The 26,500-nt window shown below is 45.8% G+C and overlaps 1 protein-coding gene across 1 annotated transcript in view; it reads left to right on the top strand.

The window, feature by feature from the left end:
• bnc2 (basonuclin zinc finger protein 2) overlaps positions 1 to 22,417 on the top strand; it is a gene marked incomplete at both ends in the record, with an annotated part of 69,780 nt that extends 47,363 nt beyond the window's left edge. The window contains 2 exons of the mRNA XM_083635896.1: positions 10,446 to 12,871; positions 21,586 to 22,417. Of these exons, the coding sequence (XP_083492022.1) occupies positions 10,446 to 12,871; positions 21,586 to 22,417 (3,258 nt within the window). The remainder of the gene's footprint in view (positions 1 to 10,445; positions 12,872 to 21,585) is intronic.
• Between the last annotated feature and the right edge of the window lie 4,083 nt (positions 22,418 to 26,500).

Genomic DNA, 26,500 nt, shown 5'->3' with positions numbered 1-26,500 from the left:
CAGTTGCATTACTCTGCCATAATTAATTATTCATTTTACAAAGTTAGAAAGTTCTGTGCAATACATCCATTGCCAATTTGCCTTCCTTCGCATGGATTCTGTGTTAACATGACAGACACAGACTCCTCTGGGGCCCCCCTAGGCCCCCCTAGGCCCCCCTAGGCCCCCCAACGGGCCCTCTTACCCTGTGTGAGTCAGGCAGGCGAGCTGTGAGATACTGTAGGGCAGAGAGGAGCCAGATGCAGTGGAGGGACCAGAGAGAGAGAGAGAGAGAGAGAGAGAGAGAGAGAGAGAGAGAGAGAGGGGTGAGTTAATGGTCTTGCATCTTCCTGGCAGCATGTCAATAATGGCTCTGATCACATTAAGTAAAGGGTCCATTAGCTTATTCTCTTTCCTCCTGCTAGCTCCATAGCAAGAGCACAGGAGAAGATCCTCTATCTAATGCAGTGTGTCTGGGTGTTACTGTTACAGACACCTCTATCTGCTCCCAGCTAGACCAACACAACATGACAATACAGTACTGCACCTGTACATTCTACAATACAGTACTGCACCTGTACATTCTACAATACAGTACTGCACCTGTACATCATCTCTATTCATGACTGTTTCCTTTTGAAAAAAGTAGAATGAAATAGCGTGACAAGTGGATTACAACTTTTTGTGATGCTGTAACTTTGAGACTTTTATAGTATAATCAAGAATAATTGAACTTGTTTCACATTGGTTTTATCCGCTGGAGCCCTCATGTCAAAATTTTCATTAGTAGGATGAAAGTGCATGCATATATCATGATCAAAGTTGTACTGTACTTTTTATATCGTGTTCCCTGTTAACAGCCCAGGGCTATATGGGGATTACATCAAAGGGGAGCAGAGACGACAGCATGTAACTACGACATCAGGACACAATACAAAAATGTGACTACGACATCATGACACAATACAAACATGTGACTATGACATCAAGACACAATACAAAAATGTAACTATGACATCAGGACACAATACAAACATGTGACTACGACATCAGGACACAATACAAACATGTGACTACGACATCAGGACACAATACAAACATGTGACTATGACATCAGGACACAATACAAACATGTGACTATGACATCAGGACACAATACAAACATGTGACTATGACATCAGGACACAATACAAACATGTGACTATGACATCAGGACACAATACAAACATGTGACTATGACATCAGGACACAATACAAACATGTGACTATGACATCAGGACACAATACAAACATGTGACTATGACATCAGGACACAATACAAACATGTGACTACGACATCAGGACACAATACAAACATGTGACTACGACATCAGGACACAATACAAACATGTGACTACGACATCAGGACACAATACAAACATGTGACTACGACATCAGGACACAATACAAACATGTGACTACGACATCAGGACACAATACAAACATGTGACTACGACATCAGGACACAATACAAACATACAAACATGTGACTACGACATCAGGACACAATACAAACATGTGACTACGACATCAGGACACAATACAAACATGTGACTACGACATCAGGACACAATACAAACATGTGACTACGACATCAGGACACAATACAAACATGTGACTACGACATCAGGACACAATACAAACATGTGACTACGACATCAGGACACAATATAAACATGTGACTACGACATCAGGACACAATACAAACATGTGACTACGACATCAGGACACAATACAAACATGTAACTACGACATCAGGACACAATACAAACATGTAACTACGACATCAGGACACAATACAAACATGTAACTACGACATCAGGACACAATACAAACATGTGACTACGACATCAGGACACAATACAAACATGTGACTACGACATCAGGACACAATACAAACATGTGACTATGACATCAGGACACAATACAAACATGTGACTATGACATCAGGACACAATACAAACATGTGACTATGACATCAGGACACAATACAAACATGTAACTAAGACATCAGGACACAATACAAACATGTAACTACGCCATCAGGACACAATACAAACATGTAACTACGCAGCCAATGAGCAAATTGTGAGCATATGTTAGTGCACCCTTTCTCCACCGGCTTCCTGCCAAAAGAGTAATCAAGACAAAGGAGATGTGCTATAAGACGGGGAGAGAAGCAGGTTGTCACACCAAAGCCCCCACCCCTCAGCGCACGCACGCACACACACACACACACGCACGCACGCACGCACGCGCGCGCACACACACACACACACACACACACACACACACACACACACACACACACACACACACACACGCTGGTCAGACAGGCCATTTCTCAGCCGCCTCACTGCTCTCCATTGGCCCTGGAGCGCCACAGCGGCCCCCACATCTGTCTCCCAGGCCCACGACAGACCTGGCTGCTGCATCCAGACCCAGTAGATCACACGAATCATCCCCAATTAATGTGAACCATCAGGCGCTCCCTCACTGCTTCTATCACTCCAGCGCCGTTCTCCGAGGCATTCCTTCAAGCTCAGTGCTGGGTCCGCTGAGTTTCACACATTGACCACGGCTATGCTTCCTTAGCACAGTAGGGCGAGGCGAGCCAACGTTATTGTGTATGCTTTGTGAAAAGAGACAGGGAATCAATAGATCAGCCCGGGCCCCAGACGGCGCTCACATGTAAGCGCTGCGAGGCGGTTCTTCAGAGGTTCAGATCTCAGAGAACAGCCGACTTCGCTCCGCGGCGCACCGGGGCCTGAAATGGCTTCCATGTGCTGCCCCATCTGCACCTCTGCTGGGCTGTGGCCAAAGGACTGTCCTTTTCGGAGATGCAGGGGGACAGGGTGCCGGTGGGGATGGGGGAGGATGAGAGTTGAACCGGAGTTTAGGATACCCTCTTTTTTTTCTTTTCTTTTTTTTTAGGGGTTTGTTTAATGAAAACAAGGCATGTCGCTGGGAAAAGGAACAGAAAGTGTTTACTAAAGGCCACCTGGACATTTGGAGGTGCCAGACTGTGACTCACCCGTCTGTGGTGATTGGTGAAGTCCTCTATAATAACCCCCTGACCCCCCCCCCCCCCCCCCCCAACCCCACCCTCTCAGTCTGCGACTGCACTATAAATCTCACTCCAGTCGATTAGTGTGCCCTTAGCAACAACTAACACACGGTCATGAATTTTTAACCGAAGCCTTGAGTTAAATCAGGTTGAGATGTGAAGGCAGGGTATCTCGGGGCTCGTTGGTTGATCAGTGCGTCTGGCCCGGTGAAATAAGCCTGTGGCCTCTTCACAGCAGAGCCCAGCAAGCCCTCCTCTCTGGCAGTCATGGGCATCATATTGACCAAGACAACAAGGCCCTTTGCCCGCTCGTTAATGAAATAACAAAGTAGGAATCCAACTTGAATAGATCTGTTCCAAGTTCTAATTAGGAATATGCGTGAGCTCAGAGAGCCCTGTGTGGACTTTACTGAATCACCTGCATGTCCATGTCAGCTGTCTTTTAAAGGGGTCTGACATTATCTGGTAAACAGGTTTTGTTTTTATGTGTTCCTCCTCCCTTCATCCCATCATTGCTTTCCGGTATTTTTGAAATTAGCATCATATTGGATTTTCCACCATTTCCCTTGAAAAAGTCCCCTCCTTAAACTTTGTTATTTGTACACTGATTGGCCCAAGAGGTTACATTGTACAGTAAACCAATATGGGTTGCCACAAATGCCAAAAATGCAAATGGCCTTACAAATGTTCTGCATTGTTACACAACAGACTTGTTATATAACAGACCTGAGATTTGACTTTTGTATTTGTATAACTTTTTACCCAATTTATATCCCTTTCCCAATCACCAAAATTGTAATTGACCACAATGCTTGTTTACTGCATTGTGCACATAATAATATTTGTGGAGACAGTCGTGGTTTGTTTGGCTGCTGTTTGTTATTTATCACAATGTGATTTATTAGACGACAGCCATAAACCACACAATAAGCTGCACTGGTTTTCCTACAAGGAATTATGAAAGTAGCACTGATAGTACATGTATACTGTTATGTGTACAGACACATGTATACTATCATTATAAGTACATTATACACTGATAGTATACTGTTATGTGTACAGACACATGCATACTATCATTATAAGTACATTATACACTGATAGTATACTGTTATGTGTACAGACACATGTATACTATCATTATAAGTACATTATACACTGATAGTATACTGTTATGTGTACAGACACATGTATACTATCATTATAAGTACATTATACACTGATAGTATACTGTTATGTGTACAGACACATGTATACTATCATTATAAGTACATTATACACTGATAGTATACTGTTATGTGTACAGACACATGTATACTATCATTATAAGTACATTATAAAAGGTACAGTTCACTGGGTGATGGCGCCTCTTGTGTAATTCCTGTCCCACACAATAAACCACATGGTGACACATTTGTTACTGATTGGTCCAGAGAGGGTCTGCATTATTTGTGGGGGATGACATGTTTACTGTTACCTTGTTAATTATGACACCATGTACACTGCCGGCTTGCTATAAAGATGCAAGTTTATGTTTCTGCAGTTGACACAACATCAAACATCCCAAGTGGATACATCAGCTGTTGTGTCACATCCAAAAGTCATCAGTTCCTTTGATGTACGGACCAACAACAAGGAAATTACCATGATCACAGAGTGCAAATTTTAACCTCTATGGTTCCTACAAATGTCGTCCACCCACGTCTGGACTTATTGACTCCCCGTGTGGTTCATCACAGTGGAATAAGTAGAGATGGTTGTTCACAGATGACCTCTGCCCTGCCACTGGGGAGCCAATGGGAGAGAGCGGCCCGTGTCTTGGGAACTCTTGCCCTCTGATGTGATGGCTCCAGGCAGTGGGCTTTGCGTGAACCCATCCCCCATGGCAGCCCTCGCCACTAGCACTTCTGCATTATTCATACAGCCAGAGATGGGGTGGGGAGAGAAACAGAATATGGAAAAGGAAGCACCAAGGTTCAAGACCTTCTCAGATCACAAGGAACTTCTGCTTAACCTCCCTTGAAGTGGCGAACACAGGGATAGAGCCGCTTCTTCAAGGAACTGGATCTGAAAGCAGGCCTGGGGATCAATGGGATTCCCCCGAGGCGCGGTGGAGATCGCATTCACTGCAAGGTGATTGGTGGATCAATGTGGTTCCCATGGTTCACTTTGCCATTGTGAGAGCCAATCCTCCCTATTGCAAGTGATACTGCCATGTGATTGGTTGGTCACACTGAGCTGCCCTAAGGTTACTGCGCACGCAGTGTGTAGCGATCATCCCACACAAGTTCCACATAATACCATGCCAAATACACCAAGATGAAAATCTAAATAGCCGAGTACATTATGAGACATAATGAAAAGACTTGGCTGTATGAGGGTCAGGGATCCCATTTGTCGTACTGTAGGCTATACAAGCCAAGCCAGTACAACTCGCCTATATTAATAGCTAATATTAGCCTTTTTTTCCCTGTGCCTAGCACGGCATCGCTCTCCATTGCTTGCCAAATAGACTCAGTCACTGAGTATGATAGGTGATAATTACTGAAAAGCATGTATATGTTCAGCTCTTAATCCCTAATGCAAAGCACCCTAACACCGCTGCACACCCAGGCTGTTAATATGGCGCAGCACATGACCTGCTAATTGGATAATTGCGTGCTTTGTTTTAACTGACAGTGGTGCCCTGGCCCATGACAAGGCCATCATTTGTTCATCTTCCTTGTCAGCAATTTACAAGGCGGGCACCCCGCTACACACACCCACCCACCCACCGCAGCACATCCACCATCACAATATTACCCACATAGCCGTGGACAAATGGAGAACGCAGCGCAGCATTAGCGAGGTGAATAAATACAGCCGTCGCCAGATTAATTCTGAGTGACACGGAGGCGAGCCGATAAAATAAACTAACAGCGGCAGGCTGTCCGGCAGATAAAGTGTGTACCCCCATCGTCTCTCTGCTGTAATTATTGGCTAATAGTCATTAACCTGGCAAACAGAGGTTTTAGCTGTATTGTTTAAAGGACTCTGGGATGCATAATGACAGACTAATATGTCATAGCGCTAGGGGAGCTGGGGAGCGCTGGATTAATGAGATCTTACTGGAGGGAGTGCAGAAGAAGAAGTGGGGCGCGCCTGGAAAATATAGGGGGAAGAGGGCCACATTAAGCTAATTGGAAGATGAGTGCCTACTTGTAAAAGTGCTTCTAATGGCATATTTGTTCCTCTCACAGCATCACAGGGCTAATGCAGGGGAGTGGAGCGGGAGGCATAGTGGAGGAAGGACTACAGGGGCCTGTGTTTGTCTGCAACATTTGTGTCAACATGTAATTCTCATTTCCATACATGCATAATATGTACTCTCTTAATGATCGCCATTGACTGTAAACGCAGTATTTTTCGGCATCAGATCTTTCGGTCTATTTGATACGGTTACCGCAGAATTAAGTGTGGCAAAATGCAGTCTAATGTTATACTGTAAATTAGATGTAGCATTTAGCTTTTAAGAAATAGCTATGCAATGGTCTCCTTGATTTTTTTTTTTTTTTTTTAAGTTTCCTCATTGACTGTACAGTAGTCAAGCGTGTCCCCTCTTATCCTTTTCTCCACCGCTTTGCTCAATTATTGAGTTTGTTTCTGTTCGCTCTCTGCACCAAGCTAGAACCCGGCACAAGCCCGTGTTGATCCTGCGGAACTCTTTGGAACAGTGAACAAGTGGAGGAGTGCTTTGATAGCCTCCTCTCAGACGGGGCCCAGTGCAGAGAAACATTGCTGACCTCCATTCTGACAGCTCGCTAATGGGCTCCATTTTGGAAAGCATGATGGCCTGTGTCATTGTGTTTTGGGCTGCTTCTGTGGCGCGCGGTGCGATGAGAGGAGAGGAGATGGTAAATGCAGAAAATTGGCTCTGTCAGTGATTGAGAGGAGGGCTGGATAAGTGTGTGGGTTTGGAGAGCAAGCTCGGTCAATTCACCACGTTGACCTGTAAACGTGCAGTACTTCTGTTTTTGTATGTAATCACTTACGCCTCACTTTTATTCCTGCTAAAATGACCCAATTCTTAATTTAAAAAAATCGAACGTCAAAATAGGACAGTTAGAAAATGTATATATTAACTTTGCTAACCATGGCCTTCTATTCCATCGACCCTAGAAAGTGTCCTTCATAATACAGCATTTTACATATTTTAAATGTTCACAATCAAAGTTTAATTTGTACAGTACCTCTGTGCTATGTGTACAGTAGCACTCACATTTGAATGTGTTTCGTCGCCAGGAAACATTAAAAGACTGATGCACTTTTTAGAACAGTAATTTCCTAAGAAATGTTCTGCTTGTAGGACTATTTAAAGATTCACTTTCTAATTTGCTTTCATTTTGGGTTTCAATTAAATCAAATGGAAGTGCAAATGCCCAAATGGCCGTGCAGCATGAAATAATAGTGCCCAGGCTCGAATTTAAAGTCATACCTCCAGGCAAAAACTCCACAGCGGCACACAGAATGAAAGTGTAAAATGTTTTTTAATGTATATTTAACAACAAATACCCCAGTGACTATTGATGTTTGGTCTCAGAAGAATCTGTTTCTCCAGTATATCTGAGGGCAGCCCCCTGCCTCCTCCTCTCTCCTTTCTCTGTTTTTCTGCTCTTCTTCCTCTGTGTGTCTCTCTCCCATTCTCTCTCTCTTTTTCTGTCTCTCTTTAAACATTTATCTTCTGTTTTCTCCTTTGTGCTTTGTGATGTTGGTTTTTACAGCTTTTTTTTTACTCACCAGAGTTGCCATTTATCTTGTATAGATCCCAGCAGCCTGCAGGAGCACATACTGTATGAAATGCTACCATGTAGCACTGTGACTAATTGTCATCGCTTGCGTCGTTCCCTTGATGTCGCTTGCGCCTGGTCCCACAGGACCTTGTGTTAACTGTACTATTTATACTTCTCTCTCTCTCTCTCTGTCTATCTCTCTGTCTATCTCTCTGTCTATCTCTCTCTCTCTCTCTCTCTCTCTCTCTCTGTCTATCTCTCTCTCTCTCTCTCTCTCTCTCTCTCTTTCATACCCTCTTACACAACAGTAACAGTGGCAGCAGCTACAAGCACAATTTCATTTAAGACTTCTCTTATCAGTCCTTTCAAGTAGTAAGAGCAGCGGGTTCATACAGGGGGACAAAAGCACGGGGGTCAAGGATTCATTGTATCAAAGTTAGTAGTTCAACCACAAAGTCAGCGCTCTGGCCTTGCCAAGATTCTTTTCCCAGAATCCCTTGCCATGTCTTTATGTTTGGCAACGTGCACATTCGCAAGAAGGCTAGGCGTTTTATTTTTCAGCCGTTAATAGCACCATCTCCAAAAGACGCCAGCCAAGGAAAGTGCTCCTTTTGGAATAACGCCCGAGTCTCCCATTGGAGCCATTCTGTTCTCTTAGGATGGAAACTTATTTCTCAGGCTTCCAGAGCCTCCAAAAATACAGGATTGGGAAACACCAAGGCTTATATAAAACATCTACACTCAACAATTTGCTTTGCTACATTTCTACTGCTCCTCGTTGGTAGCCAAATAAAATGCACACACATGCATTTTCAGTTGACACTGTCCCTCTTGACAAAGTATGCTGTCATTAATATTTAATATGCATCCTTTAAACCTCATTAACATGAAGCATGGTAAATACTTATCTGCAACCTGCTTAATGAGTGGAATGCGAGCTCAGTGTCACCTCCAAGGCGTCTTCAAACACAACCTTAAATAAACATGAGTTCTCTTATTTGAATGCCCAACACAGTAGCTGATACACACAGTAGCAGTCCCATCCTCCCTGATTCACACACAGTAGCAGTCCCATCCTCCCTGATTCACACACAGTAGCAGTCCCATCCTCCCTGATACACACAGTCAGTCCCATCCTCCCTGATACACACAGTCAGTCCCATCCTCCCTGATTCACACACAGTAGCAGTCCCATCCTCCCTGATACACACAGTCAGTCCCATCCTCCCTGATACATTACACACAGTAGCAGTCCCATCCTCCCTGATACATTACACACAGTAGCAGTCCCATCCTCCCTGATACATTACACACAGTAGCAGTCCCATCCTCCCTGATTCACACACAGTAGCAGTCCCATCCTCCCTGATTCACACACAGTAGCAGTCCCATCCTCCCTGATACATTACACACAGTAGCAGTCCCATCCTCCCTGATTCACACACAGTAGCAGTCCCATCCTCCCTGATTCACACACAGTAGCAGTCCCATCCTCCCTGATACACATAGTAGCAGTCCCATCCTCCCTGATTCACACACAGTAGCAGTCCCATCCTCCCTGATACACACAGTAGCAGTCCCATCCTCCCTGATACACACAGTAGCAGTCCCATCCTCCCTGATACACACAGTCAGTCCCATCCTCCCTGATACACACAGTCAGTCCCATCCTCCCTGATACACACAGTCAATCCCATCCTCCCTGATACACACAGTAGCAGTCCCATCCTCCCTGATACACACAGTCAGTCCCATCCTCCCTGATACACACAGTCAGTCCCATCCTCCCTGATACACACAGTAGCAGTCCCATCCTCCCTGATTCACACACAGTAGCAGTCCCATCCTCCCTGATTCACACAGTAGCAGTCCCATCCTGCCTGATTCACACACAGTAGCAGTCCCATCCTCCCTGATACACACAGTAGCAGTCCCATCCTCCCTGATTCACACAGTAGCAGTCCCATCCTCCCTGAAGGATTCCACTCCCTCAGAGATGGCGAACATGCTAAGAAAAATGCCTGCCAAACAAAGGTGCGATTAGTGGCTTGCATTAATTATTCTATTATTTCTCTTAACAGCCTTTCTTTCCCCCTCTGGCTGACGCACGTTGTAAATATAAGTAGGGACTGTTTGTGTGTACAGAGGGAGTCCCAGCAAGAGTTCACATCTTTTTAGAAAGCTGTTTTTGTTAAAGAGTCTCACAGCAAGTCGATTAACGTCCCCGCAATGTTGGAATTCACAGCAACCTGCTAATAGCCCCCAAATCAATGCTCTCAATTTGTTTGCTTTAGACTCAATTAAAGTCTTGCCTGTTCTCGTCACTGTGTGATTAATGAGTGAATTTTAATATGTCAAAATGAAGTGGTGAAAAGTGGTTGGGAAAGAGGGACGGTGGAGGGAGGAGATTTTAGACAAAGCTCTATTATTTACTTGTCGCTTCAGGGGCCCCTGAATTTCATGAGCTGAAAGCCTCACCCTCCCACCAACCCCTGCTCTCTCCTCTCCTCTCCTTTGACCATACTGATTATGCACAATCGATAATGTTTTTGTATTTTTGTCTTCTCTCTTGCCTCCTCTTGGGCCTCTAGGATGCTGCAGGCAAGGTGCTGGACCGCTGGAGCATCATGTCCCGAGAAGAAGAGATCATCACCCTGCAGCAGTTCCTGCGCTTTGGTGAGACCAAGTCCATTGTGGAGCTAATGGCCATTCAGGAGAAGGAGGGTCAGGCAGTTACAGTTCCCTCCTCCAAGACAGACTCCGGGATTAGGACATTCATTGAGAGCAACAACCGGGCCCGCAGCCCGGGGCTCCTGACACATCTGGAGACCAGTAGCCCATCCAGCATCCACCACTTCGAGAACATCCCCAACAGTCTAGCGTTCTTGCTGCCCTTCCAGTACATCAACCCAGTCTCTGCCCCAATGCTGGGCTTACCGCCCAATGGCCTGCCTATGGAGCAGTCTGCCCTCCGGCTCCGTGAGCCCAGCCTGCCCAACCAAGGGGAACAGGTGGACACCAGTGAGTCTGAAGTGTCCCTTTCGCCCTTCCGCACAGGCCAGAGCCCCAGCCGTGGAGCCCTGGGACCCATGAACAACAACATTGAACCCAAGACAGAGCCCAGCAACCGGGCATCGCCCATCTCCCCAACCCCTTCCACTCCGCAGGCTCAGCAACAGCAGCAACAGCAGACACAGCTCCAGCAGAATCAGCAACAGGGCCCGCCTCAGTCTCAGAGTCAACCTCAACAACCCAACAGCCTGAGTGACCACCACGTCCACCACCACCACTTTGTGAAGCATGAGCAGTCGAAGACCATTACCCACTCTTCTTTTTCCTCCAAGATGCATCGCATGCGCCGCATGGGCTCTACCTCGCGCAAGGGCCGTGTGTGCTGCAACTCTTGTGGCAAGACCTTCTATGACAAAGGCACTCTGAAGATCCACTACAATGCTGTGCACCTGAAGATTAAACACCGCTGCACTATTGACGGCTGCAACATGGTCTTCAGCTCATTGCGCAGCCGCAACCGCCACAGTGCCAACCCCAATCCACGGCTGCACATGCCCATGCTGCGCAACAACCGAGACAAGGACCTCATCCGTGGCCACTCAACCAGCGGTACACCTGTCATCTCCAGCACCAAGAGTGGCTTCACTCTCACCAGCCCTGGAAGGCCGCCGCTGGGCTTCAGTACTCCACCCCTTGACCCTATGCATCAGTCGCCCATGCAAAGCCCACTGGTGTTTCCCTCTCTGAAGTCAGTGCAGCCAGTCCAGCCAGTGCCCCCATTCTACCGTACACTACTGTCCCCTGCAGACCTGGTCAGTCCTCCGGTGTCACTGCCCACCAGCCCCATCCTGCCCACTACGACCAACAGTACCACCTTGATGGACCAGCAGCAGCAGCAGCAGCTCCTGGCTGCTGCAGTGGCCTCCCACAATAACAACAATGTTCACGTTTCAGAGGCTGGACCCATGCACCACCGCCTGCCAACGCCCAGTGCCAATCAGGATCTCACCACTGGCACCAGTGACCCCACCCCGAAGAAGAAGCCTCGCAAATCTAGCATGCCAGTGAAGATTGAGAAAGAGGTGATTGATGTGGCTGATGAGTATGATGACAAAGATGAGGATGAAGATGACATCCATCATCATCATCACCACCACCACCACCACCAATCATCTCTACTTCACAACAATGTCAGGATGAATGGAAATTGTAACAGCAACAATAACAATGGCAGTGGGAACCACAGTGGTGGTAGTGGGCAGCAGTCCCCCTCCCAGGACGAGATGAGCCCCGGCCTGGCTCTGCGAGGCATGATGAGGCACAGTGAAGAGGAGTGCCGGGAAGGGCCTGGCAATGAGAGCAGGGGTGGAAATGATCTTCGAGGCTCTGGCGAGCTCCGCTGCATGGACAGCTTCACCTCTGAGGACCAGGACCACGAGAGAGACTTTGAGAACGAGTCTGAAACCTCTGAATCCAAGATGTTCTACCGTGATGAGATGATGGACGTGGAGGAACATCAAAAACACAGCAGGGGTGGAAGGGGTCTGGACAAGGAACAGGACGAAGACATGGATGAGGAGGCCCATTTGAGGAAGGACATGGAGGATAAGAGCCATTCCTCACCCTCCCCTCACCAGCTCCCCATCAAGATCAAGGAAGAACTCAACGATCCGACCTATGACATGTTCTGCATGAGCCAATATGGCCTCTATAATGGAGGCATGGCAGCGGCCGCTGCCGCTGCTGCAAGCATGGCTGCTCTGCATGAGAGCTTCATCTCTTCAATGGGCTATGGTGCCAGTCCACCCAAGTTCCCCTCCTCACAATCACCAGAGGGAGATCTATGCTCAAGCCCCGACCCCAAGATCTGCTACGTGTGTAAGAAGAGCTTCAAGAGCTCCTATAGCGTGAAACTGCACTACAAGAACGTGCACCTCAAAGAGATGCACGTGTGCACTGTGTCTGGCTGCAACGCTGCCTTCCCCTCCCGACGGAGCCGAGACAGGTTAGTGCCAGTAGACACACATCCAAACATGCTCCTCTAACACTATTGTCATTTAATTGTATCAGTTACAGGTAGGTTTACTGGAAATGTTTAATTCAATCTTTTCTCATAATGGCCATGCTGTAAATGTATATAAAGTATGTTTCCTATGTAATTTATATCAGTTTTATAATAGCCATGTCAAGGAAGTATAGAATAAGTCACTTGATGTTTGCATTTTTTGTAAAAGGTATGATCTTTTATTCCCCTTGATAAAACATGTTTAGATGTGCAGTATTTCAATACCCGATCCCATTTACCTGGATAAGGTATCACTTAACATCTGTTGAGCTAATGGAATGCTAAAAGGTACATTCAGTGACATCTGCTCCTTGTCAAGTCAAAGTTCAGAAGAGTAGGGTCTCAGGATGAGAAACACACATACACAAGCACTTGGCCATCCCCATCAACCCTCCAGTTCCACTGTGTTGTTTACCTGCCCTCACTACCTCACCTTGTCACAGGCAGGTGAAGGCGCATACATTAACATAGACAGCGGTCTGTCAAACCGCTGCATTTATTAGCGCATCAGGAGGTGAGGATAGCCACACTCACCTGGGCTCGTTAGCACATATGTGTCCCACACGCTCACTCTGCAGAATGTACGCTAACAGCAGTAGCAGCAGGTTGACGCCAGGTAACACGTGCTGAAACAGGTACATGACATCACAAGTGCCCTGGGCTAACATAACATAGGTTCTCCAAGGGATTATTACAATCAGTTGTTTTGGCATTAGGGGTGAGATTTTTTAGTATCAAACTGGCCAAGGACCAAGAATTCTTAATGAATTGGAATGCTCTTTTACTATCATTGATATCTACACTACCCGTCAAAAGTTTGGGCCAATAGATTTCTTTAGTTTTACTATTTTCCACATTTTAGAATTATACTAAAGACATTAAACCTATGATTTTATGCAGTGACCAAGCAACTGTTAAACAAATGAAAACGATCTTATGTTTTAGATTGGTTAAAGTAGCCACCATTTGCCTTGATGGAAAAGCAAAGGCTTTGGAAAGAAATTAATATAGGCATCAACTTCATTATTTGTCTATAAAACACATTTAAGCATAAGCCTTTCGATAAAAATTGCTTTAATATCATGGAAAAACCTAGTACATTCAATCAGTGTCCAAACCTTTGACTGATAGTGTCGCTAGAAGTGACAGTGTATCCATTAAAATGAGTCATTGCTTTTAGAATAATTAAAAAGATATTGAAATAACAGCAGTGTGTACAGTAAGTGCATATTTCCGGCCTGGTGACACAGCGGATAGTCACTCAACACAGCGGGGACGTGGCGTAGGATAGCCCTTGAAAGGACTTACAGATCTAAAATACAGAGCACTTCATCTCTTTTCGCTCGCTCTCCGTATCTCTCTCTCTTCAGTAGAGCTTGGCTGCGCTGCGTGTTCAAGCTGGGTGCTTCTCTTGTTTCCCTTAAAGGAACACTCCGCCCATTTTCAACCAGCTTTGTATCATTAGAACATCAGTAGTATATCAGAAAACTGTAAACTGTTTTGAAGTCTGTCATTTAATTTGACAGTTATTGAGTGTTAAAGTGTGGACCAGTGACATCACTGGTCCACAGTAACTCAAATGAATAACTCATTAACTCAAATCAACTCTCAATAACTGTCAAACTATTCATCATTCATCTAGTTTGACAGTTATTGAGAGTTGATTTGAGTTAATGAGTTATTCATTTGAGTTCGTGTGGGCCAGTGACATCACTGGTCCACACTTTAACACTCAATAACTGTCAAATTAAATGACAGACTTCAAAACCGTTTACAGTTTTCTGATATACTACTGATGTTCTAATGATACAAAGCTGGTTAAAAATGGGCGGAGTGTTCCTTTAACGTTCTTCCAATTTGCAAACAAATCTTCTCAGAGGGAGCTTTTTTTTTTTTACACTCTGTTTTGTCTCACCCACACTGGCTCTACCCCGAACCCCACCATCACCACCACTACCCCCCCTCCCCCCGCCCACACCTGCTGTTCACTTTCCACCCTAAGCCCTTTATTACGTTCCTTGTTTCAGTGGCATCTGTTCCTACCGCTGTATGTTCAGTAGCAGCATGTAAATAGAGCAGGTGACTCGAGGACTCTGAGAGATTGGATGAGGGAGGGGCACAAGGGGGGGGGGGGGGAGAGGAGGGGACGACGTTAGCGTTAACGAGGGTGCAACCGCGCGGCTCACCTGACGCAGTGTGCCGACAGCAACGCGGCGACAGGAAGTGTTATTCAAGCATGCGTTGCCGCAGTGCAGCTTCCTGCCGCCAATGTGTTTGTTAGCTCCCATCTCTGACAAGGCTTTAGGGACGGAGACTGCCCGAGGCATGACAGGCCTGCTGTCTAACAAACACATGCATGGACACTTATGCACATGCACACTCACTCGCACGCATGTCACGCGCACACACACACACACACACACACACAAAGATACAGTACAGTGCACGCACATACACGCGCGCGCACGCGCACACACACACACACACACGGATACAGTATACACACATACGCACCCACACACACACGCACAGTCGCACACACACACACACACAAAGATACAGTGCAGTGCACGCACATACGCGCGTGCGCACACACACACACACACACACGGATACAGTAAACACACATATGCACCCACACACACACACGCAGTCGCACACACACACGGATACACACATTGGGATACGGTGTGAACATTTCGATTACAGAGACTACTATTAGTTGTGTACACACCTTATCTCTTTGTAATGAGTCTCTTCACGGCTGTAAACGATTAATACAAACAAAAAGTGCTCTTCTTATCTGAGCTTTCAAATGGCGAGAGAAGATCCCCACAGGAAGTTCATAGGCAAAATGAGCATGATGCAAATTCCAATGGTACTTAGGAGTTAGATTCAGTGACTTAAGAGCTTTTTAAAGTGGCCTTTCCTGAAACAGATTCACACACAGGTTCAATGGGCCAATCTGAAACAGATTCACACAGGTTCAATGGGCCAATCTGAAACAGATTCACACAGGTTCAATGGGCCAATCTGAAACAGATTCACACAGGTTCAATGGGCCAATCGCAATCAGCAGATATGGTGTTGAGGTGGCTGGTGTGAATTAGAAAGTGCTGACCCCCCTACAACTGCCCTGCTTCTCTCTCCAATGATGCAATTTAGAAGTAGTTTGTTGTCTTTGTTATGGGACGTGTATCACAGCAGCGATCCCTACTGGTACTAGTATCTCCTGCCATGGCCCCATGAGGGCTTTCCAGAGGGAAATTCAAGTCTAAATGAGACGACGACAGGTGACAAAAATCTGCAGAAGATAATTTTATGGAAAGGTCAATCTATTGGGGTTTGGTATTGAAGAAAGAGGTGAGCAGAGCGCTTTAGAAAAGTTGCAGGGAGATGCAAGGCTCAAAGATGGCAGACCACATTGCACAGAGAGAGGCTCAGCCTTCAACATGAACACAATCTGTGCTCGCTCACCTCCTGTGACAGCTTGGACTCGTCTCCCCTTGATGTGCGTGTGACAGTTTGACTGCATGATGAGAAACACCAGCATATAAATTCCACTCCAAACACAAGTGTTAGAACATATGGGAGGGAGAGATAGCAGGGAGGGACAATTGCTGCTGTGAACATAATGCATCTTTGAGGTAGGGGTCTGCAGGTCTGGGTGAGCGAGGCCTAAGCACACTATTGTTTCCATACTTTTTCTGTGGGGGATAAATTCCTGATAGCATATGGGACATATTACTCTGCCGCTATTCTTTTGGTTCAAACAGGCAACAGAACGGCAGAGAGAGGGGCATAGCAGGGCTACAGGAATTATGGGGGTTTGAGACTATAGTCCAATACTCAGGCCAAGCCCTCATCAAATCTGTCCCTGGATAATCCTATAATGACATAATGTAGGTTTGAGTGTAATTGTAGTGGTAACATGGGGAAATAATTTGGTTGTTTTCATAAGAGCATTTTCTCTGATAGGATTATGCACTTGCAATTGCAAAACTGCGTGTACAAAGAATGTTAGGTAAAGGTTAGCAAATTGTATTATTAGATAAATCAAATTCTAATTTACTTTTTTTTTTTTACAAGGGGCTAACTGGCAGAAAAAGTATTATGCAAAGAGGCACCATCAATCCTTCAGAGATATTCTCTCTTTTAAATCGGACAAAGAATTTAAAGTAATAATAATAATAATAATAATAATAATAATAATAATAATAATAATAATAATAATAATAATAATAATAATAATAATGATAAAAAACATAGGATTTTAATAAGCGGAACCACTAGCTGGCTTCTTCTTCTCAGCACCTTCCAAAGCAACAACATGAAGTACCTCTGCATATCGATCAGTCCATTGACTCAGTTGGGTGACACCCATAGCCATAGGTGACACCCCAAAGGCACGTATAGGTGCACCATCGAGTGCCAGCATCAAAAGCTCCCATATCAAAGTGAATGAGAAAAAGTAGGTGAGCAGGGAACACAACCAAGTGACCACAGTGACATTGTCGGAGTAGGACACATTGGAAACGTGCTGCGACGGCAAAACACTCAGTATCAATAGTGTTGGGTCCAGTCTTGGATCTGTGCTCTTTTTATGTTGAAGAGACACACACACACACACACTACAGTACAAACACACACACACACACACACACACACACACACACACATACACGCACGCACGCGCACACACACACACACACACACACACACACACACACACACACACACACACACAGGAAGGGATAATCGAATGTGTCCTTTAGTAAGCCTGCTGTGTGTGTGTGTGTGTGTGTGTGTGTGTGTGTGTGTGTGTGTGTGTGTGTGTGTGTCTGTGTGTGTGCGTGTGTGTGTGTGTGTGTGTCTGGTTGTACAGTGGGGTCTTCCTCGCCCCCTGGCCGCCTGCTGCACAGAGGTAAATGATTGCATATTTATTGTGGGCAGTGTCGGCAGCAGAGGTGTTGAAGAAGCTGCATGATTAACTACTAGAAAGGCGTGCGTGCCAGTAATCATCACCATTATTAGCCTCGTTAATCATATTTTTTAAATCACTGACATGGCTCGCCTTACTTATCTCTTTGATATCAGCCCTGCCTGTGTTGTTCTTTTAACCCTCACTTCACCATTTTAACCTGCTCCTTCAATGTCGCTGCCGCCAGCCAGGTGTCCTCCTCGTCCCACTGCCACATTCCCATGGTGCAGTAATGCGCGGCCCGTGGTCCCTGCATGGGCCACTGCAGGCGGAGAGAGTGAAGGTTAATTATGTTGGAGAGTCTCTCTCTCCTCCCTCTCTCTCTCTCTCTCTCCGTCGCCCTCCTTCTCCCTCGTTCCCCTCACGGCATGTGGGCCCGGCTCTGCCCCTCTCTGTGAGTCTCTTCTAAACAAAGGGCGCTCTGCCGATAGAGAGAATATGTTAGCAAAAGCCACAAGTTCAAAATATCCACTGATTAGAAGTGTGAAACTTCATAGGACATACTGTATTGTTTCGTTATCATTAACGGCCTCCTTGTGATCTATTTTGTTGAGAATAAAGGGAATAATTTTATTGTTAGATGAATAACGTAGAAGCCTATGGAAACATACTGTACAGTACTGTCATCAATAGTCAAATATAACAGCAAAAAAAAAAATCAAGTACTGTAATTACAAGTCTTAACTTGTGCATGTTTAATTTGCTATACTGTCTGTGATATCTGTCTGTGTGATATCTACACAGATCAGATGGTTATTTGAACATCCTCATCCAGGCTGATTTTTCTCCAATAGACTGAAACAATGTAACAGGAGGGAGAGCAGTGACGGAGAATGATAAATGTTACGAAAACTCTTGTCCTCCCACGTCCACCCAAAACCTCATAACACACGCCAAATGACAGCAAAGACAAAGAACCACTGGTGTCAGTTTAATACCACACGGCCTTCCCTCTCATTTACGCATTATGACTCACTTAGTCAACACAGGCACGCACGCACGCACGCACGCACGCACGCACACGCACACACACACACACACACACACACACACACAGGAAAAACAAGGGCAAGGGCCATCAGATGCACCTAAAGATGATTAACGGCGGTTGGGACAGGCACACTCTCGCTCTACCTCCTCTGCACAGTCAAATGCGGACTCTCTGGAGGCCTCCCCCATCTTTTGGGCGAAGATGAGACTGTCAAATTGGTTTGCAGCCACATTACTGGCCAACAGGGAGGTGCAGAACTAAGGAGTTGGGTTTGGGGGTGGAGAGAAGGCGCACTGAAGTGAAGTGATGGAGGTAGAGAGATGGAGCTGGAAATGGGTCAGAAAGTCTAAATCTGATAAATGAACGGATAAGTGCATTATGTCGACTGTGTGTGGATTCATCCGACTTATTTGGGATATTTATTTAGTGGAGACATCACAGGTGTTATAATAATAATGTTTATGCAAAATGGTCATAAAGCTCTTTATGCTCTCTCCAGCTCTTACAATCAAATCACTTCCAGTTACAGTCATACATTTATAATATTTTGTTTTCCCCTCCTTTAATTTGATGACATTTGTATACATCTTTAGTTGTACTGTAATTTGTATGAATATTGCTCATTTAGATATGTTAGTAATATTCTATCAATAGGGTGTGCATTTGAGTATTTTTAGATTTACTTGGCTACTGTAGCTATAGCACAGGGTACTTACTGCATGGCATTTAGCATGTTTGACTTTAATATCTTAAAAGACCTGAGTTAGCCATGGCAAGCTAGAGCTTATTAGCAGTGAGAAGGTGTTGTTTTAGAGATGGAGACATTTTGCAAAGGACCTGCCTACCTGAGCATCATCACCAGCATCCAAAACGTAACGAGCTTAACGAAGCAAACCTCTCCTGCCCAGGCTGCACAGCAAAGCCTATTTGGCACCCTGCCAGTTAAATAACTGGAAAATTGTGCCCATTTCCTCTCATACAGATTATCGATCACAGCGTTCTGCAGACTGTCTAGAACAATTGTGGCCCCTCGCAACCAAGCATCCACACATGTATTTGACTAGACAGCGATACAGCAGCACAGACACTGAATCACGACGCCCATATTTGAGCCATAAGCTAACGCCATATGGGTGCAACTGTACTATCAAAGGATAAAAGAAGAACAAAGGATTTATATAGTCTTTTTGATCGAAGTCCCACTATATGGAAGTAGTATATTTTCTGTCTTTTACACACACACACACACACACACACACACACACACACACACACACACACAGTGACAGCCGCGGCCAATCGATTTGCCACGCTCTCTCTCTCCTCAATGCTGACGATGCTCGAGTGGACCGGCTCCTGGTTGCCTGGTTCACAGAAAAGGGTCCCTCCTCAAATGAATGTATTTTTACCTCTTGCAGGAGAATGTCGGATAGGGAAGTAAATAATTAAAGGAAAGGGACCCTTTTTGACTGCATCAACCCTGCCACTGCTGGTAAGCTCTACTATCCATTGTGACTCCATGTATGCCCGTCCTGCCCAGGATGACCCCTTTCTTTTCAGTGTTGTTTTTTTTACACACATGTGCCCCTCCCTGCATGGAAACCCCTCACATTAAAAGCACTGAGTGTTTGCACATTTTCTTCTATGATTTACGTCCTGACCTGACATGAGAGGAGTGGGCCTTGTGTATGTCACATCTGACACCAGTCATTAGTTGCTAAAGTTTCCTTTCTGTGTTATGAGCTTTTATTGTGACATGCGTGCCCGTAGGTCCCCTCTTTCTGCTTTTATTGTGACATGCGTGCCCGTAGGTCCCCTCTTTCTTAGTCCGAGTTGGCAACTGTGAAATCGGAGTGAAAAAAGCATTGAATTTGATTTGTCAAGCCCATTTCACCTTGCATCCTGTAGCATGGCTTTTGTATGCTAACCGAAATCCTCGCTAATCGTATCCTGGCTTTAGCATGGCACTTGTTACATACCGCTAGTTTCTTTCATCAGCTGTAGCACATTAGCGATACAGCTAGTTTCTTTCATCAGCTGTAGCACATTAGCGATACAGCTTGCCTTGTGTTTGGAAAAAGAATGCCCATCTTTATTAAAACCAGGGCTACAGAAAGACACGTTCATTGAGGTGCTCGATTAAGCCACCTCCAATAGGGAACCAATGCGATAATGCTGTCAGGGCCCGGTGCTAATATGCTATCCAGTTCCCCTCGATTATCACATTACCACAGCTCGAATCAATTGATAAACTCCCATTCAATATGGTGGAGTATTTAATTGAGTCAGAGTCTATTGGATTTGAGGGCTGTGCAGTGCAGACATGCTGACAGTGGTAAACACACTAGCTGGATGCTCTCTGTCTCTCTCTGTAGCATGTTGCTGCACTTTGCTGAGCAGAGCTGCAGGGTGGAGATCTCTCAGTGTGTGCGTCTTTCTGTGTAGTTCCTACTGATAGCAATAATTACAGTTTACAAATGGATCTTGGATAGTGGATCTTTACAGTTGTTTGAGAATTCATATATATATAATTCATATAAGTGAAATAACGATTGACAACATGACACATACTGGATTGTACAGACATTTCAATTTAGAGACAGTGGCTATTCTTCATTTGACAGGTAGTGTATATTCTTCAGACATTCTGATGTACAGCTTTGGTTCTTTCCCCGCGTTTAGGCACAGCTCCAACATCAACCTGCACCGCAAACTGCTGACCAAAGAGCTGGACGACATTGTCCTGGACCCCCAACTCACGCCACTGCCCAAGGACCTGCGAGCTGAGTTCCTGGCCAAGATCTATGCCGGGCACCACATGGGCCTGGACGCTATGGCCGGGGTGGGCATCGGAGGCGCCAGCCTGAGGACCACCGGGCTGAACCGCGATGCCTGTTCCCCGGCGAGCGAGTATCCCCACCACCACCCTCTCCACCGAGACCTCCAAAACCCACACACCAACGGCTTCTACCGGGGCCAGCCAGACGACTACATGGTGCTGGACCTGAGCACCACATCCAGCATTCAATCCAGCGGCGGCAGCGTGCACTCCTCGCACGAGTCAGACGAGGGCAGCGACGAGGGCATCCTGTTGGATGACCTAGAGGAGGAGGAGGGAGACGAGGATGGGGAGGAGGAGGGCAACAGCGAGGGGGAGGACTGCTCCCAGCGTGCCGAGCGGCAGGCCCAAGGGGGGCGTCGGGACGAGACTGGAGAACTAAGGGGGGGAGATGGACGAGGCGAGAGGTCGGAACCGTCCGCCTCGCCGATTCTCCTTTCGTCCACCGGGGGCAGTAACGGTAACAACGGTGGGATCCTCTGCAACATCTGCCACAAAATGTACAGCAACAAAGGGACGCTGCGCGTGCACTACAAGACTGTGCACCTGCGCGAGATGCACAAGTGCAAAATCCCCGGCTGCAACATGGTGTTCAGCTCTGTGCGCAGCCGCAACCGACACTCTCAGAACCCCAACCTCCATAAAAACATGCCCTTCTCCACTATCATAGACTAAAGAATGACTTACTCCTCTGCCCTCCTGTCGCTCTGAAGCTCCTGCCCTCATCCTCACCCTAACCTCCTCCTCAGATCAGCTATTAACAACCATCGAATACAAGCTAAATGCCTGTATCCTCTGTAAGTCATTGTCCCACATTTCTATGCCCCCTCTATAAAATCCATTGACTTTAAACACAATTCATCATTGTGACCTTTGACCTTTCCTTCTTTGGAAGAATGGGATGACACACTTGAGCGTGGAGTTTGCCAGAACAGCTCCGCCATTTTTCCATAAGCCCCTCCCCTCTTTCCTTTCAAAACTTCTCCCCACTTTTGTTTATACCGTATGTCCATCTCCAAAGAATCTATTCAAACTCTTATTTGTGACTTTGCCTGCAGAAATGATAGTATTGAAAAAATGAAAATCTTCTCGTTGTATTTGTGTAATGATAGCTTTTAAAGGAACCCCTTACAAGAGCATGACAGCTTCATTTGTAAATAATGTCCCGAGAGGCTTTTGGTGTAAAAGACTTGTGTTGATGGTTGTTTGCTTCTTTTTTTCTCTCTCTTTATGGTTTTATGTTACAGTCCAGTACAATACTTCCAGCTATAGGCAAGAAAGAGGTAGCATCTTACTAGCTTGACTCATTTATGTTAGCTTCAAAGACACATTTTAAACTGAGACCTAGGAAAAAAAAGAATATCATGTGACTTGTTTTATCTACTCGTTAGATATTCAGAGGTTGCCGGCATGCTTTTTTAGGCTCCTACACTGATATCATTCTCTGTTCTTCAATTGATTTTTTTTTTTGTCTGTTATGTTTATTAGCTTTAGTATACCAATTCAGTTTTTGCACTTTGCATCTATACAAGGGGATGTGTAATATTATTATAATGAGGACTTTTGCAATGGTGAGTTTTGGTGTTGTTCGGGGTCATTGACGGCTACAGTGCCAAGGGAAATGACAGTACCTTCAACATCCTTGTGGCAGTTTCTTTTGCACGTGCTCAGTTTCAAACACAACTTCACAATGGAAAACATCTAGCTTCCCTGAACGCAACCCAACATCGTCCCCCCCCCCCATCGCTCACAACTGTATTCAGAAAGTGTCTCCAAAGTATTTCGCTTCAAAACAGATCCAGTGCTTGACTGAATATAAACTGCTGTTTTACCAACGCAGAAGAAAAGGTATTGATGATTCTGTCTCTGTTCCTCTTTTGTTTAAGGGGTAATTTGTGTATGATTTGCCAGTTATTATTATCACAACAATTAGTTCAGAGGTTTTTAGGGTCATCTTTCTACTGCATGTAATTATGGTGACATGGTCACACGAGGTTTTCAATGCAAGAAGAGCTGATGCGTGTTCTCTAACAGAGTCAGAAATGGGCATCTTAAAGAAATGTAGAGAGAGAAAATAGTCCTTCAACTGTGACCAAAACAAAAAGTGTTTGCTTAAGAAAAACTCTTTCAGTATGAGAATTGTACTGTAATTATACCCCATTGGATCGATATGATGCACTTGAGTCTTAAATCTTTTGCTGTGATATTTTAGGTATCGGTTTCCATTGCTGAGTGTCAGCTACAAATGTGCTCTGTGAAAAATGTTGCCATTTTCCTGGCTGTTAGTGGCAGCCATTTTAAAAGTGTCCATAACTAATCTTAAGGTACAAATGTTTCCAGTAACTGGGCAAAGTAGCCAAGGGGAAAGGGGTATTTATTGGTGGGTGATGTATCTTCATGGAGATGTTTTTGTCCAGTATGAGAATATCTTTTGTAAAAAAAAAAGACAAAAAAGAGATTGTTCCTCATTTTGACTTGTTTATCAATGTGTTAGCAATGCCACGTGTTACTATACAAAGAGAGAGTCTCTTACTTGACTGGTGCTACACACCGAGGGGAAGAATATGCAGTGTTAAATGTGGTATGCTGTACAGTATTCACACCCGCTTACATCCATGACAGTGTTGAACTCCATTTGTTCCATTACTCGAGCCATTTTGCCATACGGCCGTGACCTACAGTGTGCTGGTGTATCTCTGAAACATCTCATCTCCTATAGACGACGGCACATGCAGTTTTCACTCCTCTCCTCTTGGAGATAAGAGAGCTGAGGCTGATGGAAAGGTTGCGGAGGTGGGAAGGCTGACTAGGGAGGAAAGGATGACAGCAGCCATCATTAAAAATGTGCTGCCTCTCCGTTACCTGGAGGAGTCCCTGCCGTTCCGGCCTCGTCTGTCTAATAACTCACTTGTCACTCGGGTTGCGCTGCCAGACGCCGAGGCTGCTGACGAGACTGTGACACCGACAGAAAGAGAAAAGGAAGGGAACAGAGACAGAGTGTGTGCGTCCCTGCTGCTGCGCCTCTGTCAATTCAGCTCAATTCAATTCAGTTCACTTCAGTTGGATTCAATACCGTTCTGCTCGTTCAGTTTCTCTCTCTCTCTCTCAACTCAGTCATTTAACAACCCCCCCCCTTCAACTCAGTCATTTAAGAACCCCCCCCCCCTTCAACTCAGTCATTTAAGAACCCCCCCTTCTCCGGCCGGCTCCTTCAAGCCGCCACTCACTTCCCACCTCCACACCCCCACAGCGCGGGTCCTACAGGGACACACACTAATAGTGTATGCTTAAGTTCACCGGACGGCCATGGCATAGGAAAAAGGGATGGGTAATTGCCTGTTTATCCCAAGTGAAGGGAAAATTGAGTACAGGAACCCCTGGCTTCTCCCAGGAGTGGCTTTCACTGAGCCGCACGCCGGCTCATTCACTCATTCGATCCCCCCGGCCCGGTCTGGCTGGGGGAGAAAAAAAGTGCTACTCTAGGAACCCTGCTGACAGCTGTCTCTCTCTCTCTCTCACACACACACACACACACACATCGTCACATGCACCGTGCACACACACACATCGTCACACGCACGTGCACACACATACATACATACGTGCACGCAGAGAAGACAGGCGCACACTCACACATATACACCCCACTTACAGGCCAGAGGGATGACAGCAGCTAGATGACTTGTTAACCTCTGGTGATGGAGGAGACAGGGGGCAGAGAAAAATAGCGCGTATTCTCACCGCAGGAAATGAAATTCCCCATCTAGCATTAACATTATAGCCTCTGCCACGACAGAGTAGGCTAACATTTCATTAGAGAGAATGGTGTGAGCTAGCATTGAGTCGGACAGAAATGGAAAGTCCCAAGTTATTTTTCCTTAAAAAAAAAGAGAGAGAGAGCGACAGAAAAAAAAAATCCAACTTGTCTAGTAGCTAATGGTCTGAGTCATATTACTTAAAGAGGACAGTGTGCAAGATACTACTGTAGGAAGGCCAGCATGCGTTTTGATTCAACTCTCAGTATTTAGATACTGAGAATTGTGAGAGCTGCATGTACAGTACCCAACATATCAAACGCCATCTTAATAAATGTGCCTTGGCCAATAGCCTCTACTAGAGCTTCTACGCCCTACTTGATCTAATGAAACATAATTCCTCAGACTTGTTTTTCAGACTTAACACATTCCTCATGTCCTGTCCAAAGTTGTCCATTTCTCGCGCAGCACCTGCAGCCCATGGCCTCTCTGTTCTATCTGCACACTTGGGTGTGCCAGACGGACAACTGAATAGCATAAAAAGAGATTCCCTTTCCAATGCCTTTATCTCACCTCCTACTCTCTCTCTCTCTCCCGCACAGCGTAGGTCGTGCCAGCATAGCGCCAGAGCTCTGAGGTCTAAAGGAATTTGTAAATAGTAGAGCTGAGAGAACTGCCCCAACACGCAAAAAGGACTGTCCAGCATAGCCAGGAAGACAGAAGGAGAGAGGGAGAGAGACAGATAGAGGAGAGGGATTGGGCTAAGAAAGTGGTCTGGCTGGAGCCTCGCGGCACTCACTTAACAAGGCAGGGAGAGAGGAGAGAGGAGAGCAGGAGGGCCAGGACTCCCCAGGACTCCACGGCAGCTTCTTGATTGCCTGCTGGAGAGCGATGGAGCCTCCTCTGCCCTACACTCTGCCCTCCTCGGAGAAATGACCACCAATTTTCTCCTCTCCTCCGTGAGAGCCAACCCCCACCCCGATCCAATCTTCCTCTTTTCCAC

This window comes from Poromitra crassiceps (genome assembly GCF_964638095.1).
Source record: "Poromitra crassiceps genome assembly, chromosome: 4".
Classification (NCBI taxonomy): Eukaryota; Metazoa; Chordata; class Actinopteri; order Beryciformes; family Melamphaidae; genus Poromitra; species Poromitra crassiceps.
Note: the sequence above shows the minus strand (reverse complement) of the source record. Positions and strands in the feature narration are given on the sequence as shown.